A 13,920-nucleotide genomic window follows, 5' to 3' on the forward strand; every position below is an offset into this window, starting at 1 on the left:
CCCATACTGTAAAACGGGTGGATGGTTTGGAGTTTGTAAAATGTATGCAGGATAGTTTTTTGCAGCAATACATAGAGGTACCAACTAGAGAAGGGGCAGTGTTGGATCTCCTGTTAGGGAATGAGATAGGTCAGGTGACGAAGGTATGTGTTGGGGAGCACTTTGGGTCCAGTGATCATAATGCCATTAGTTTCAATATAATTATGGAGAAGGATAGGACTGGACCCAGGGTTGAGATTTTTGATTGGAGAAAGGTTAACTTTGAGGAGATGGAAAAGGATTTAGAAGTAGTGGATTGGGACAATTTGTTTTACGGGAGGGATGTAATAGAGAAATGGAGGTCATTTAAAGGTGAAATGTTGAGAGTACAGAATCTTTATGTTCCTGTTAGGTTGAAAGGAAAGGTTAAAAGTTTGAGAGAGCCGTGGTTTTCAAGGGATATTGGAAACTTAGTTAGGAAAAAGAGAGATATATACAGTAAATATAGGCAGCATGGAGTAAATGAGGTGCTCGAGGAATATAAAGAATGTAAAAAGAATCTTAAGAAAGAAATTAGAAAAGCTAAAAGAAGATGAGGTGAAAATAAATCCGAAGGGTTTCTACAGTTATATTAATAGCAAAAAAATTGGTCCCTTAGAGAATCAGAGTGGACAGCTATGTGTGGAGCCAAAAGAGATGGGGGAGATTTTGAACAGTTTCGGTATTCACTAAGGAGAAGGATATTGAATTGTGTAAGGTAAGGGAAACAAGTAGGGAAGTTATGGAACTATGATGATTAAAGAGGAGGAAGTACTGGCGCTTTTAAGGAATATAAAAGTGGATAAATCTCCAGGTCCTGACAGGATATTCCCTGGATCCTTGAGGGAAGTTAGTGTAGAAATAGCAGGGGCTCTGACAGAAATATTTCAAATGTCATTAGAAACGGGGATGGTGCCGGAGGATTGGTGTATTGCTCATGTTGTTCCATTGTTTAGAAAAGGGTTCTAAGAGTAAACCTAGCAATTATAGGCCTGTCAGTTTGACATCAGTGGTGGGTAAATTAATGAAAAGTATTCTTAGAGATGGTATATATAATTATCTGGATAGACAGGGTCTGATTAGGAACAGTCAACATGGATTTGTGCGTGCAAGGTCATGTTTGACAAATCTTATTGAATTTTTTGAAGAGGTTACAAGGAAAGTTGACTAAAGCAGTGGATGTTGTCTATTTGGACTTCAGTAAGGCCTTTGACAAGGTTCCACACGGAAGGTTAGTAAGGAAGGTTCAATCGTTAGGTATTAATATTGTAGTAAAATGGATTCAACGGTGGCTGGATGGGAGGTGGATAACTGTTCGTCAGGTTGGAGGTCGGTGACTAGTGGTGTGCCTCAGGGATCTGTACTGGGTCCAATGTTGTTTGTCATATACATTAATGATCTGGATGATGGGATAGTAAATTGGATTAGTAAGTATGCAGATGATACTAAGGTAGGTGGCATTGTGGATGATGAAGTAGGTTTTCAAAGTTTGCAGAGAGATTTAGGCCAGTTAGAAGAGTGGGCTGAACGATGGCAGATGGAGTTTAATGCTGATAAGTGTGAGGTGCTACATTTTGGTAGGAATAATCAAAATAGGACATACATGGTAAATGGTAGGGCATTGAGGAATGCAGCAGAACAGAGTGATCTAGGAATAATAGTGCACAGTTCCCTGAAGGTGGAATTTCATGTGGATAGGGTGGTGAAGAAAGCTTTTGGTATGCTGGCCTTTATAAATCAGAGCACTGAGTATAGGAGTTGGGATGTAATGTAAAAATTGTACAAGGCATTGGTAAGGCCAAATTTACAGTGTACAGTTCTGGTCAGAGGAGATTTACTGGAATGTTACCTGGGTTTCAGCACCTAAAATACTGAGAAAGGTTGAACAAGTTAGGTCTTTATTGGAGCGTAGAAGGTTGAGGGGGGACTTGATAGAGGTATTTAAAATTATGAGGGGGATAGATAGAGTTGACGTGGATAGGCTTTTTCCATTGAGAGTACAGAAGAATTAAACAAGAGGACATGAATTGAGAGTAAGGGGGCAAAAGTTCAGGGGTAACACAAGGGGGAACTTCTTTACTCAGAGAGTGGTAGCTGTGTGGAACGAGCTTCCAGTAGAAGTGGTAGAGGCAGGTTCGATATTGTCATTTAAAGTAAAATTGGATAGGTATATGGACAGGAAAGGAATGGAGGGCTATGGGCTGAGTGCAGGTCGGTGGGACTAGGTGAGAGTAAGCGTTCGGCACGGACTAGAAGAGCCGAGATGGCCTGTTTCTGTGCTGTAATTGTTATATGGTTCTTATAATGCATGAAAACAGAAACTGCTGGAAATATTCAGTGAATTAGGCAATATCTCTGGAGAGAGAAACAGATGACCTCCCATTGACCCAAGATGTTAATTCTCTCTTTACAGATGCCTCCTTCAGAGTATTTCCAGCAGTTTTGTTTTTGTTTCAGATTTACAGCATCTGCAGAATGTTTGTTTTTCTGTAATTACACTTTTGATTAAACTCCATTCTAATAAAACAATAAATATCAAGAGATCATAACTAGTTTCATCCACTTGCTTTTAACATGCCAGTAGGAATGCCAAAAGTTATATCCACTGTGAGATGAGCTGTCTGCTTTTATATAGGCAGTGATTTATCACCACTCAGGAGGTCCCTGACTTTGTGTCCTTCTGGTATTATTTTTGATTTTCAGCAACTACGACTTCTATTTAAAATTTTATTTTACATTTTCCAACATGTTTGAGGAAAAATTCAGAGAGATCATAACAATTATTTTGTTTTAGTGGAAGGATAATTACAAGGCATAACAGCAACACTTTTAGTCTGAGATCAGGCAGCTGATAGACTAAATCATAATTTCGGTCAGGGGCTGTTAACATGACCGCATTGCCTTTGCCAAGGCAGATAATGAAAACTACTGGATTGTCCATCACCAAACCCACTCGAGTATCTCCATCAGCTTGGCTTAAAACATCATCAGCAACAGAAGAGCTACTGCTAGAAGGTCAACGTCAACCCCAATACACAGAAGTGTATTTCTTATCAGTTAGTGCCTCACAGGTGACCTGTCATCTCCCAGCTTTAACAGGAGCCAGAGTGCCCACATCTTATGGGCTACCCTGTTTCACCATAATCATCCTACAAAGACATATTTGTTTCCATCAAGAGCAACCATGACAAGTTTGATAAGAATCATTCAACAATCAAAGAGCTAATTATCAGTAAATGTTGAGCTTTCCTGATTGGAAGCTTCAAAGTACAAGCAGTCCAGTAGGCACCTGAAGGCAGATGTCTTGTGTGATGTAAAGAACAGATAATGGATAGAGAAAATCACAACTTGCTGATAGCCATGAGTGAGTGGTCTCTTCAGTACTCTTCAGGCCATCCAGATCCCAAACATCCTTGAGTCAACATGGCAGAGATGGAGTCAATGCCTGCCAGAATGAATACTTCAAATACCTTCTTATCTATAACTCGGTTTTTGACATGAGCACCCTTAACACCATCCCAGATCAAACCATTTCAATCTCACGGCAACAAGTCAAGACCCTATCCTAACTAAATAACAAGGACTCATGAAAAAAACAGTAGAATATGTAGGACTTCAGTCATAAATGCAATCTTCAAGAAGATAAATTAGTCTGACTGCAGCAGCTGTAGATTAATATTCCTGCCATCGTCCTCAATTATAATTGAAGTTCAAGACCTTAGATCTGGCATAAAACTTATGGTATACTAGGCAGCAGGATCGCTGGACCCTCTATATTAGTGGTCGCCAACCCATCAATCGTGATCGACTAGTCGATCTTTGAGACTTTCCCAGTTGATCCCAAAAAAAATGAAAAATAAATACACAAATACTGTTGAGAGATTGTTTCCGGGTTGCGGGGTTTTAGTTCCGTTCTTTCTGTCCAGTGTGCATGCGTATAGCTCTCCTGCACTACACAGTGTAATTCACTGGTCTCCAACCACCGGGCCACGAGGAAACGAAATGAGTCAGCTGCACTTTTCCTCATTCCCTGTCAGCCCACTTTTGAACTTGAACCCACGCAAAGTCATCAGGCGACCAAACGCAGCGATACCTCACGCCAGGGATCACCGGTTGGCCTCGGGCGGCTGGCGGAAGTGCCGTTGCTACTGGCCTGCAGCGCTGCCTCTAAACCTGTTTAGCACACCAATGTTCGTGGGGAATCCGGTGCTAAAATATTTGCAGACGACCTAATTGGGACTCAGTGTTTCATAAGTATCAGAGCAGCTACCGCGCTGCGATCTACTGAAACAAACATTTGTCAGCTGATAGATCCTACAAGGGGGGCGGGCGGGCCCACTCCCTGTTACACTCCTCGCTCGGTCGGCCGTGCTCTCTGGACTGCGACTGCCGCGGCCCCAGTACGGGGACCTCCATCCCTGAACTTGTCCTCTCACCCCACCCACTACCAGCTGCACCTGGCCAAGGCGTCTGGCGGCAGGCGGGCGGGAGGCTGAGTTTGGGCCCGGAGGCTGTCTAATGAGGCAATGTCTCAAAACTGCTTCAGTACCCTGAGTCCAAGTACCCAGCACTTAAAGATGAACCTGCTGAGTTTACTCAGCGGAAAAAATTTGAGCAAGTGGGACAGAAGCCGAGAGCCACGAAAACTAGAATAGACTCTTCATAAGGAACCTGCTTCGAGTATCACTGTATTTCGGTCATGTTTAACACCCCCCCCACCCCGCCCCCGTCAGCCGGTCCACAAGAATATTATCAATATTAAACCGGTCCGTGGTGCAAAAAAAAGTGTGGGTACCCACGGTGTTTATATATTATTTCTACTTCCGGGTTGCGGGGTTTTACTTCCGGTCTTTTCTGCCCTGGTGCACATGCATGTAACTAATTGATGTGGGGTTGATCTTGCCTTTTACTAGGGCCGAGGTAGGGGATCTTGGGCTTAAAAAGGTTGGTGAGCACTACTCTATATGCTTCACAGTCACAGTGATGTTACTTATACCAGGTACCTCAAGGCATTGGAATATTACCATATATACTGTCACTGCAAAATCTTTCAACTTGAAGTTTAAAGTTCAAAGTAAATTTTTATCAGAGAACATATGTCACCACATACAACTCTGAGATTCTTTTTTCTGAGGGCATACTCAGCAAATCTATAGAATAATAACTATAACAGGATCAATGAAAGATCAAGCAGAGTGTAGAAGACAACAAACTATACAAATGCAAACATAAATAAATAGCAATAAATAATGAGAACATGAAATAACAAGATAAAGCGTCATTAAAATGAGATCACTGGTTGTGGGGGCATCTCATACAGATGAATGCAGTTATCTCCTTTTGTTCAAGAGCCTGATGGTTGAGGGTAGCAACTATCAGTAGTTCTTGAACCTAGTGGCGTGAGTCCTGAGGCTCTTGTACCTTCTACCTGATGGCAGCAGCGGCACGACCTGGATGGTGAGGACCTTTGATGATGGATGCTGCTTTCCTACGACAGTGTGCCACTTAGAAGTACTCAAACTTAGATGGCAGGGTTTTACCCATGAAGTACTAAGCTTAATCTATTATCTTTTGTAGGATTTTCCCTTTAAAGGCATTGGTGTACCCATACCAGGCCATGATGCAGTCAGTCAATACACTCCACATCTACAAAGGTTTGCCAAAGTTTTTGTCGTCATGCTGAATCTCCACAGACTCCTAAGGAAGTAGAGGTGCTGTCATGCTTTCTTTGCAATTAATTTCTATGATGGGTACAGGATGGGTGCTTTGAGATAGTAACACTTTGGAATTTAAAGTTCTGACCCTCTCCACCTCTAAACCTTTGATGAAGACTGACTCATGGATTTCTGGTTTCCCTCTCTGAAGTCTATAATCACTTCCTTGGTCTTGCTGACATTGTTATTCTGACACCACTCAGTCAAATGTTCAACTTCCCTCTCATATGCTGATTCATCACCAACCTTAACGTGGCCCAAACAGTGGTCTCATCAGCAAACTTGAATATGCTGTGCTTAGCTACAATCATAGATTGAAACTAAGTAGAAAAGGGGGCTAAGCACACAGCCTTATGGTGCACCTGTGCTGTTGGAGATTGTGGAGGAGATTTTGCCAATCTGAACTGGCTGGGGTCTGCAAGTGAGGAAATCCAAAATCCAAATGCACAAGGAGGTACTGAGGGCCAGGTCTTGGGAGTTCACCGATTAGTTTTGAAGGAATTGTGTATTAAATGTTAAGCTGTAAAGGGCATCCTGATGCATGTATCTTTGTTGTCCAGATGTTCCAGGGTTGTGTGAATGGGATGGCATCTGCTGTAGACCTGTTGCTCTGGTAGGCAAACTGAAGCAGCTACAAGTCATCTCTCACACAAAAGCTGATATGTTTCATCACCAGCCTCTCAAAACACTTTATCTCTGTGGATGTAAGTGCAACTGGGCGTAGTCATTGAAACAGGTTACCACGCTCTTCTTGGTTATATTGAAGCCTGCTTCAAGCAGGCAGGTACCACACACTACCAAGGTGAGAGGTTGTAAATATCAGTGAACACAACAGCCAGTTGGTCAACACAGGTCCTTAGTACACAGCTAGGTACCCCTTCTGGGCTGGAAGCTTTCCTTGGAGTCATCCTCCTGAAGGCAGCCCACACATAAGCTTCAGATACTGAGATCAAAGGGTCATCAGGAGATGTGGGGGTTCATGATGGTTCCTTCATGTTCTGATGGTCAAAGCAAGTATAGAAGGCATTGAGGGCATTTGAAAGCAAGCCCTGCTGTCCCCATGTCGCTTGATTTAACTTTGAAGGAGGTTATAGCGTTCAAACCCTGTCAGAACTGTCGAACATCCTATGTTAATTCAAATTTGTTGCAGTATCTCCACTTCGCCCATGAAACAGCTTTCCAAGATCATATCAGCACATCTTGCAGCATTCTTGATCTCCAGACTTGAATGCCTCCAATCTGGTCCTTGGCAAATTTTGGATTTCATAGCTCATCTAGGGCTTCTGAATGGGGAAGACTCTGAACAATTTCATGGGGACACACTCATCTAGCCTGAAGGTGCACACACAGTAATCCAGGAATAGATACTTCCCCTCTACCATATGATTCCTAAATGGACATTGAAACCATGAAAAGTACCTCAAATCTTTTAATGTATATTATTTTTGTTTTGCACTATTTTTAAATTTTTATATATATATATATACACACACACACACTCACTCACTTATGGTAATTGATTTACTTATTTTTTCTTTCTATATTATCACTTATTGCATTGTACTGCTACTGCTAAGTTCACAAATTTTACACATGCCAGTGACAATAACCCTGATTTTGATTTACAACTGTGTTAGTATAGTCATTCAGATCCACAGATGAATGCTTGAACACAGCCCAGTCCGTGACTCAAAGCAATCCTGTAAATGTTCCTCTGCCTCACGTGAACACCTCTGAGTTGTTTTAATTTCTGTAGCCTTACTTTTTAGGCTATGTCTGTATTCAGGTAGTAGTAGGACAGCCAAGTGGTCTGATTTACGAAAGTGTACCCTAGGCAAGGAACAATAAGCATTCCTTATTGTAGTGTAGCAGTAGTCTAGTGTGTTGCAACTTCTGGTGCTGCAGGTTATATGTTGGTGATAATTGGCAGGGTTTTCTTCAAACAGGTGTGGTTGAAGTCTCCAACTATAATATGAAATGGGATAGGCTGTTCCTTATCTAGACGTCAACATGCAGAGTCACGAGTTCTTGCTTATATCTGGCCACTAGTGGTATATAACAGGCAGTCAGGATCTCAAGTGAGAACTCTTGAGGCAAGTAGACTGGTCTGCATTTGGTGTTCCAAGTCAGGGGAAAAATCAGTTTGACATAATTGCCACTTCCGAGCACCAACGAGAATTGACCATAAAACAAATGCCACCTCCCTTTGCTTTACCAAAATATGCAGTTTGATCCATTCTGAAAATTGTAAATTCTTCTGCTGCATCCAGCGTCTGCAGATAACCAAGTCTCGATACTGCAAACAATTGAGATCTGCCTCCAATACAGAAGTCCTGCCTACAGATCAAGCGACTGCACATTTGGCAACAAGATGCTGGGTAGAGGAAGCCTCCTCCCTCTGTGTTTCAGCATGGCTTGGATTCCTCTTCTCCTGCCACGCTTCCAACCATGGTATTCCAACCCTTAAAAGGCATTGCGCCTGACTGATCTATGTTCCTTCATCAATTGTGAGATCTGAAGATCATTGACATAATTCAGAAGTTCGTTGTTAGGAAATTTACAGATTGTAGCCAAAGTAATTCAAAAGAGTTGCAAGAAAAAAAGGTTATGAACCCTTTGCAATTAACCAAATTTCTATCCACTGAGACACTAACCTGTGATGCAAAGGGGTTATCAGTTGGACAGAGGAAACAGTTCAAGATATACTACAAGCCTCTGAAATAAAATGCAATTCCTATGCACTCTTGCAAATTCCTGGTCCACAATCACTCAAAGTAGAGAAGACGTATTTAGGCTTGTAAATCTTGAAGCCATGCACTGGGAGCAAATGTATGTGTAACTGGGAGATGGTTTTTGAGGTGAGAGGGATATAAATGCAGATCTTGAGATGTTTTATTTTTAAAAATATGTATTTTACTGGCTAAGGAAAACAGCAAAAACAGGAGTAGAAGTTACGTGCTCTACCCACCATATTTTACTTCTCCATTTAACCAAACATTTCCAAGACTAATAACTCATATGAATTAAAATTAATTGTTCTTTCTACTGCTGTCATTGAATAATACTCCAAAGACTGACCACTTACTGAAATAATTCTGTAGATTAATTTTGAATTCTCTCTATTCAAAAATCCCTCAGTTCTCTGGACAATGGGTAAACAGTTCATCATACTTTACATTACCTAGTTTCTGGAATCTGAAAAATGGCAATCATTTAATTTCTCAATCATCTTGGCCAAGAACAAAACTGGATGACAGAACAGTTCCTCATTATCAAATCCCTTTATTCCTACATTAGAATGTAACTAAAAAATGTTGCAAATGCTGTAAATCTTAAATTTAAACAGGGAAGTGCTGGAAATGCTCAGAAGCAGGCAGCATCTGTGGAAGGAGAAACACATTTAATATTTTGGGTTCATGAGTTCTAAATAAAGGAAAACAACCTAAAATGCCAAATCTGTTACTTTCCACAGATGTTGTCTGACTCGCTGAAATATCTGTTGCTCCTTCTACCTTAATATTAAAGCCCAAAAAGAAGAAGAATAGCCCTTAACTCGGCAGTGGAGTTATCAGGGCACTGTCTTTTGATGATGTTTCCATAGCAAACTATTCTTGTTTTTACGAGGCTGAGTTGCTAGCTCGACGCTCATCTCGACTTGGATTCGAACTCGGGAACCTTCGCTCCGGAGTCTGGTGCTGATATTATTGCGCCACCAAGTGGGATATTAAATCCCAAAGCTACTCTAAAATTCAAAATATTTTAGATAGGTTCTTTGCATATAGAAGTCATATTCAGTAAATTAAAATATATGCTGGAGATCTATCGTTCCAATTGTTGAGGTACCAGTAGCTCATTAAGATGCTGTGTGCATTTACAAAGCAAGAACAACAATAGCTACTGTGCCTATGGTTACTTTTAAAATATTTCATATCTACTCACAATTCCAAACTATATTGTTCTGTAAACTGTGTACTGCTTACCTTAACTGAACTTGAACTGTCTGCACACCAGTTTTAGAGCACCTGGAGAAAATAAAATATATTTAATGTTTTTCAGCAAGCCAAAATTTAGAAATTACACATATGTTCACAGAATAAATATTTCTACATCACAGTTCATATCTAAGAAGTAAAATGTGTACAAAATGGGAAGACCAGGTCACCAAACCTATATCATTCATGAGCTCATTAGATTCAACCCGTGATAATCAGCAGACAACTGTCATAGCTTTCTCATGCCTGCTATAAATTGGAGACAATGACCTTGAACATAGCTGCATTAAACCAGTTAAGATGAAGGCAAAGCAATACTTTAAAAAAAAAATTGGCAACAGCTGCACATTCCCAGTTCACTATTTTCTCACAGATGTGACAGAAATGCTGGTTATACTTCAGGACAAATGAAGTTATTTTTTGACAATATTCAAATTTGTTAGTACAGAAGAATACACCTGAAGTTAGGGAAGACACACACACACATATTGCCAAAGAGAGATAATCATTTTCTGAAAATTTAACAGTCATTTGTAACAAGAGCCATTTTGAAAAAATATACAAATCTAGAAACTTACCCAGCAATAATCTGCTCTCTTTGCTTTTCAGTTAATGCAAAACGAAACTCATTTGATTGAATCCTCTCAATGCTGGTTGGGACTTAAGACAAAAAAATGCCAATAATTAAATTATTTCACACTGCAATCAAAGCTGAAAAGAAATTGAGCATTCCTGAATGGAATTATATACCCTTCTTTTGTATATACATTCTTAATCAAGAGTAAATTCTAGTTCTTAAATTTATCAAAATGCTAATTTCCCTTTTTATCCAAGAAATAATTACATATTAACCAAGTAATAGTTTATTAGGTTTGATTTACTATAACAGAAGAACAAAACAGTCAAATTATCCTCTTTTCTTAAAAAAAGTTTCATGTTTCAGGGCTTTTTTGGGTAATTGCTTGCAAAAATGCTTATCTTTGATTATGTATAAATAAAGTGAATATACCAGCTATTCTTTCTATGATAAAATGCAGGGAACAATAATATCACATATGCAAATTCTACCCCTGATGTCAGCATTTTTACTATTCCATCAGGACTGCTTCCATTTCTCTTTGAGGGAGAGAAGTCCAAAGATCCACAGACCTCAAAATATTTATGCCACAACTTCATTATTTTTCCTCAAAATATTTATGCGACAACTTCATTATTTTTAATTAGCAACTCAAAAGTATAATTTAAAGTCCATTTCCAACCTGGTTTTGATTCACAGCAATTTGTCATAAAACTACCAGTCTGACTTAAAAATGTAAACTTGCAACAAAATCATTCTCACATTTCCTTTCAGACTGAGAGGTTGAAAACTATATCCAATTCATGGAAAATCTGGCAAAGTCAAAATTGTAACTAAAAGGATAAAGTAATTTATAAAGGGTGAACAGCTGTTCAGCCAATATCTCCAGAGAGAAGAACTTGTTTTCAAGCTTTCAAGATTATCTTTGTGAATGGCAAAAATATATTTAAAGTATTTTAGCTTAATATCACGCAAGTGATACTGTTGCTCTCAAAGATATTTTCTTTCCCAAATATCAGATTTACTGTATTTTAACATAGGTAACACTAAATTTGAAGTATTTGGTTATCCTGACAACTGAAAAACACTAGAGAAGTCAAGGGCTAGAAACTTGTCACCACAATAAAGTTGATCTAGATCTGAACAATCATCTTAGAAATCTGATTTTATGAGGATGCTCATGCTATTTCAGATATCCTACAACAAACTACACAGGGAGTTAAAACAATATTTTTCAAACAGGCCATCAAAAATTATTACAATTAGAACTAAACTATTTCAAAAAACTTAATTATTGAAATCAGCCATACTGGTGAATGCATTAAATAAGGCATTTTGCTTAAATGTACAAATGAATTAAAGTTAAAATAATTTTTTCTTAATAGAAGTAAATTCATGTATGGTACAATGCCAAAAAATGTTACTAACAAAGTTAATGCACTCTTCAGTAGTGCCATTAGCCTGTGGATCACTGGAGAGTAGCTGCATTAAACTATTCTTATAGTCCATTACACTCTTGACTTGTCACTTATAAGATGAAAGACTTTTGGGAATTCATAGGATATGCTAGCAAATGTATTCAAGTTGATGTACCTCACTGAGATCAACAGATTTACGAATTGAGCAGCACTTTATTATGTAACTCAAAATACATAAATGGTGTAAAATTCAAGCAAGTGCAGGCTTGTCACTCTGGAACTGGCTCAGATCCATTTATACACAAGGGCTCAATATGCCTTTAAATCAGCACAGCTCAACTTACAGAAATAATGCCTATAAAAAGTATTCACTGTCCTTGGAAGCTTTCAAGTTTTATTGTTTTACAACATTGAATCACAGTGGATTTAATTTTGCTTTTTTTGACACTGATCAACAGAAAAAGACACTTTCATGTCAAAGTGAAAACAGATCTATAAAGTGATCTAAATTAATTGCAAATATAAAACAAAATAATTGATTGCTTACATATTCACCCCCCCCCCCCCCCCAGTCAGTATTCAGTAGATGTACCTTTGGCAGCAATTACAACCTTCAGTCTGTGTGAATAGGTCTTTAACAGCTTTGCACATCTGGACACTCCAATTTTTCCCTATTCTTCTTTATAAAATTGCTCAAGTTCTGTCAGATTACATGGGGATCGTGAGTGAACAGCCCTTATCAAGTCCAGCCACAAATTCTCAGTTGGGTTGAGGTTTGGACCCTTGACTTGGTCACTCCAGGACATTAACTTTGTTGTTTTTAAGCCATTCTTGCATAGCTTTGGCTTTATGCTTGGGGTCATAGTCTTGCTGGAAAACAAATCTTCTCCCAAGTTGCAGTTCTCTTGCAGACTGCATCAGGTTTTCCTCCAGGATTTCCCTGTATTTTGCTGCATTCATTTTACCCTCCACCTTCGCAAGCCTCCCAGGACCTGTTGCAGTGAAACATCCTCACAGCATGATGCAGCCACCACCACGCTTCAGCCACTACCACCATGCTTCTCGGTAGGGATGGTGTGTTTTTGATGATGTGAGGTGTTTCACCAAACAGTTTTTTGTCTGATGGCCGAAAAGCTGAAGTTTGGTTTCATCAGACCACGGAACCTTCTTCCAGCTGACTTCAGAGTCTACCACATGCTTCCTGGCAAACTCTAGCTGAGATTGTTTTTTTTAAAAAAACAGTGGCTTTCTTTTTCCATTCTCCCAAAAAGCTACGACTGGTGAAGCACCCAGGCAACAGTTGTTGTATGAGTAGTCTCTCCCATCTCAGCCACTGAAGCTTGTAAATCCCCTAGAGTTGTCATAGGTCTCTTGGTGGCCACCCTTGCTAGTCCTTTTCTTGCACAGTCACAGAGTTTTTGAGGACTCCAGCCAGATTTACAGCTGTGCCATATTCTTTCCATTTCTTGATGATTGACTTAACTGTACTCCAAGGGATATTCAATGACTTGGAAATGTTCTTGTATCCATCTCCTGACTTGCGCTTTTCAAGGAGTTGCTTGGATTGTTCCTTTGTCTTTGTGATGTAGCTTTTGCCAGGACACTGACTCATTAGCAGTCGGATCCTCCCCGGTACAGGTGTACTTTTACTACAATTAATTGAAACACTTTGATTGTACAGAGGTCTCCAAATACAGATCTCCATATAATTAATTGTGACTTCTAAAACCATTTGACTGCACCAGTGATGATTTGGTGTGTTATATTAAAGGGGTATGAATACTTATGCAATCAATTATTTTGTGTTCAACATCTGTAATCAATTTAGATCACTTTGTAGAGATATATTTTCACACTGACATGAGTCTTTTTTCTGTTGATCAGTCAAAATCCACTCTGATTCAATGTTGTAAAACAAGAAAACATGAATTTTTCGAGGGGGGGGAATACTTTTTATGGGCACTATGTGTGCAAACCTTGTTCACATTTAGTATATTTACATCAGAAACTCTACCAAAACTTCTCTATGAAAGGACGAGGTCAATAAAATTCTAGCAGGACAAGTCAAGGAACCTAATTTGGAGAAATACTTTAATCTGCTAGGCTAGATTAATTTACCAGATAAGAGCTTAAGATATTTGGCAAAAGAAGCAGAACATCAAACTCCAATTTAAAATTTATCAGCTTATTTGACCAAACTA

General features: G+C 39.4%; 1 protein-coding gene across 4 annotated transcripts in view; it reads right to left on the reverse strand.

Annotated features, from left to right (window-relative positions):
- Positions 1–13,920, reverse strand: part of LOC140740020 (E3 SUMO-protein ligase PIAS4-like) — a 129,944-nt gene that overhangs the window by 39,990 nt on the left and 76,034 nt on the right. For all 4 annotated transcript variants that reach the window (XR_012101779.1, XR_012101780.1, XR_012101781.1 and 1 more), the window contains exons 4-5: positions 10,303–10,384; positions 9,713–9,754 (exon numbers count right to left, since the gene is read on the reverse strand). Coding sequence is in view for 1 of the 4 variants with exons in the window: in XM_073068807.1 (XP_072924908.1) it covers positions 9,713–9,754; positions 10,303–10,384 (124 nt within the window). In the remaining 3 variants the exon portion in view is untranslated. The remainder of the gene's footprint in view (positions 1–9,712; positions 9,755–10,302; positions 10,385–13,920) is intronic.

This window comes from Hemitrygon akajei, chromosome 16 (genome assembly GCF_048418815.1).
Source record: "Hemitrygon akajei chromosome 16, sHemAka1.3, whole genome shotgun sequence".
NCBI lineage: Eukaryota > Metazoa > Chordata > Chondrichthyes > Myliobatiformes > Dasyatidae > Hemitrygon > Hemitrygon akajei.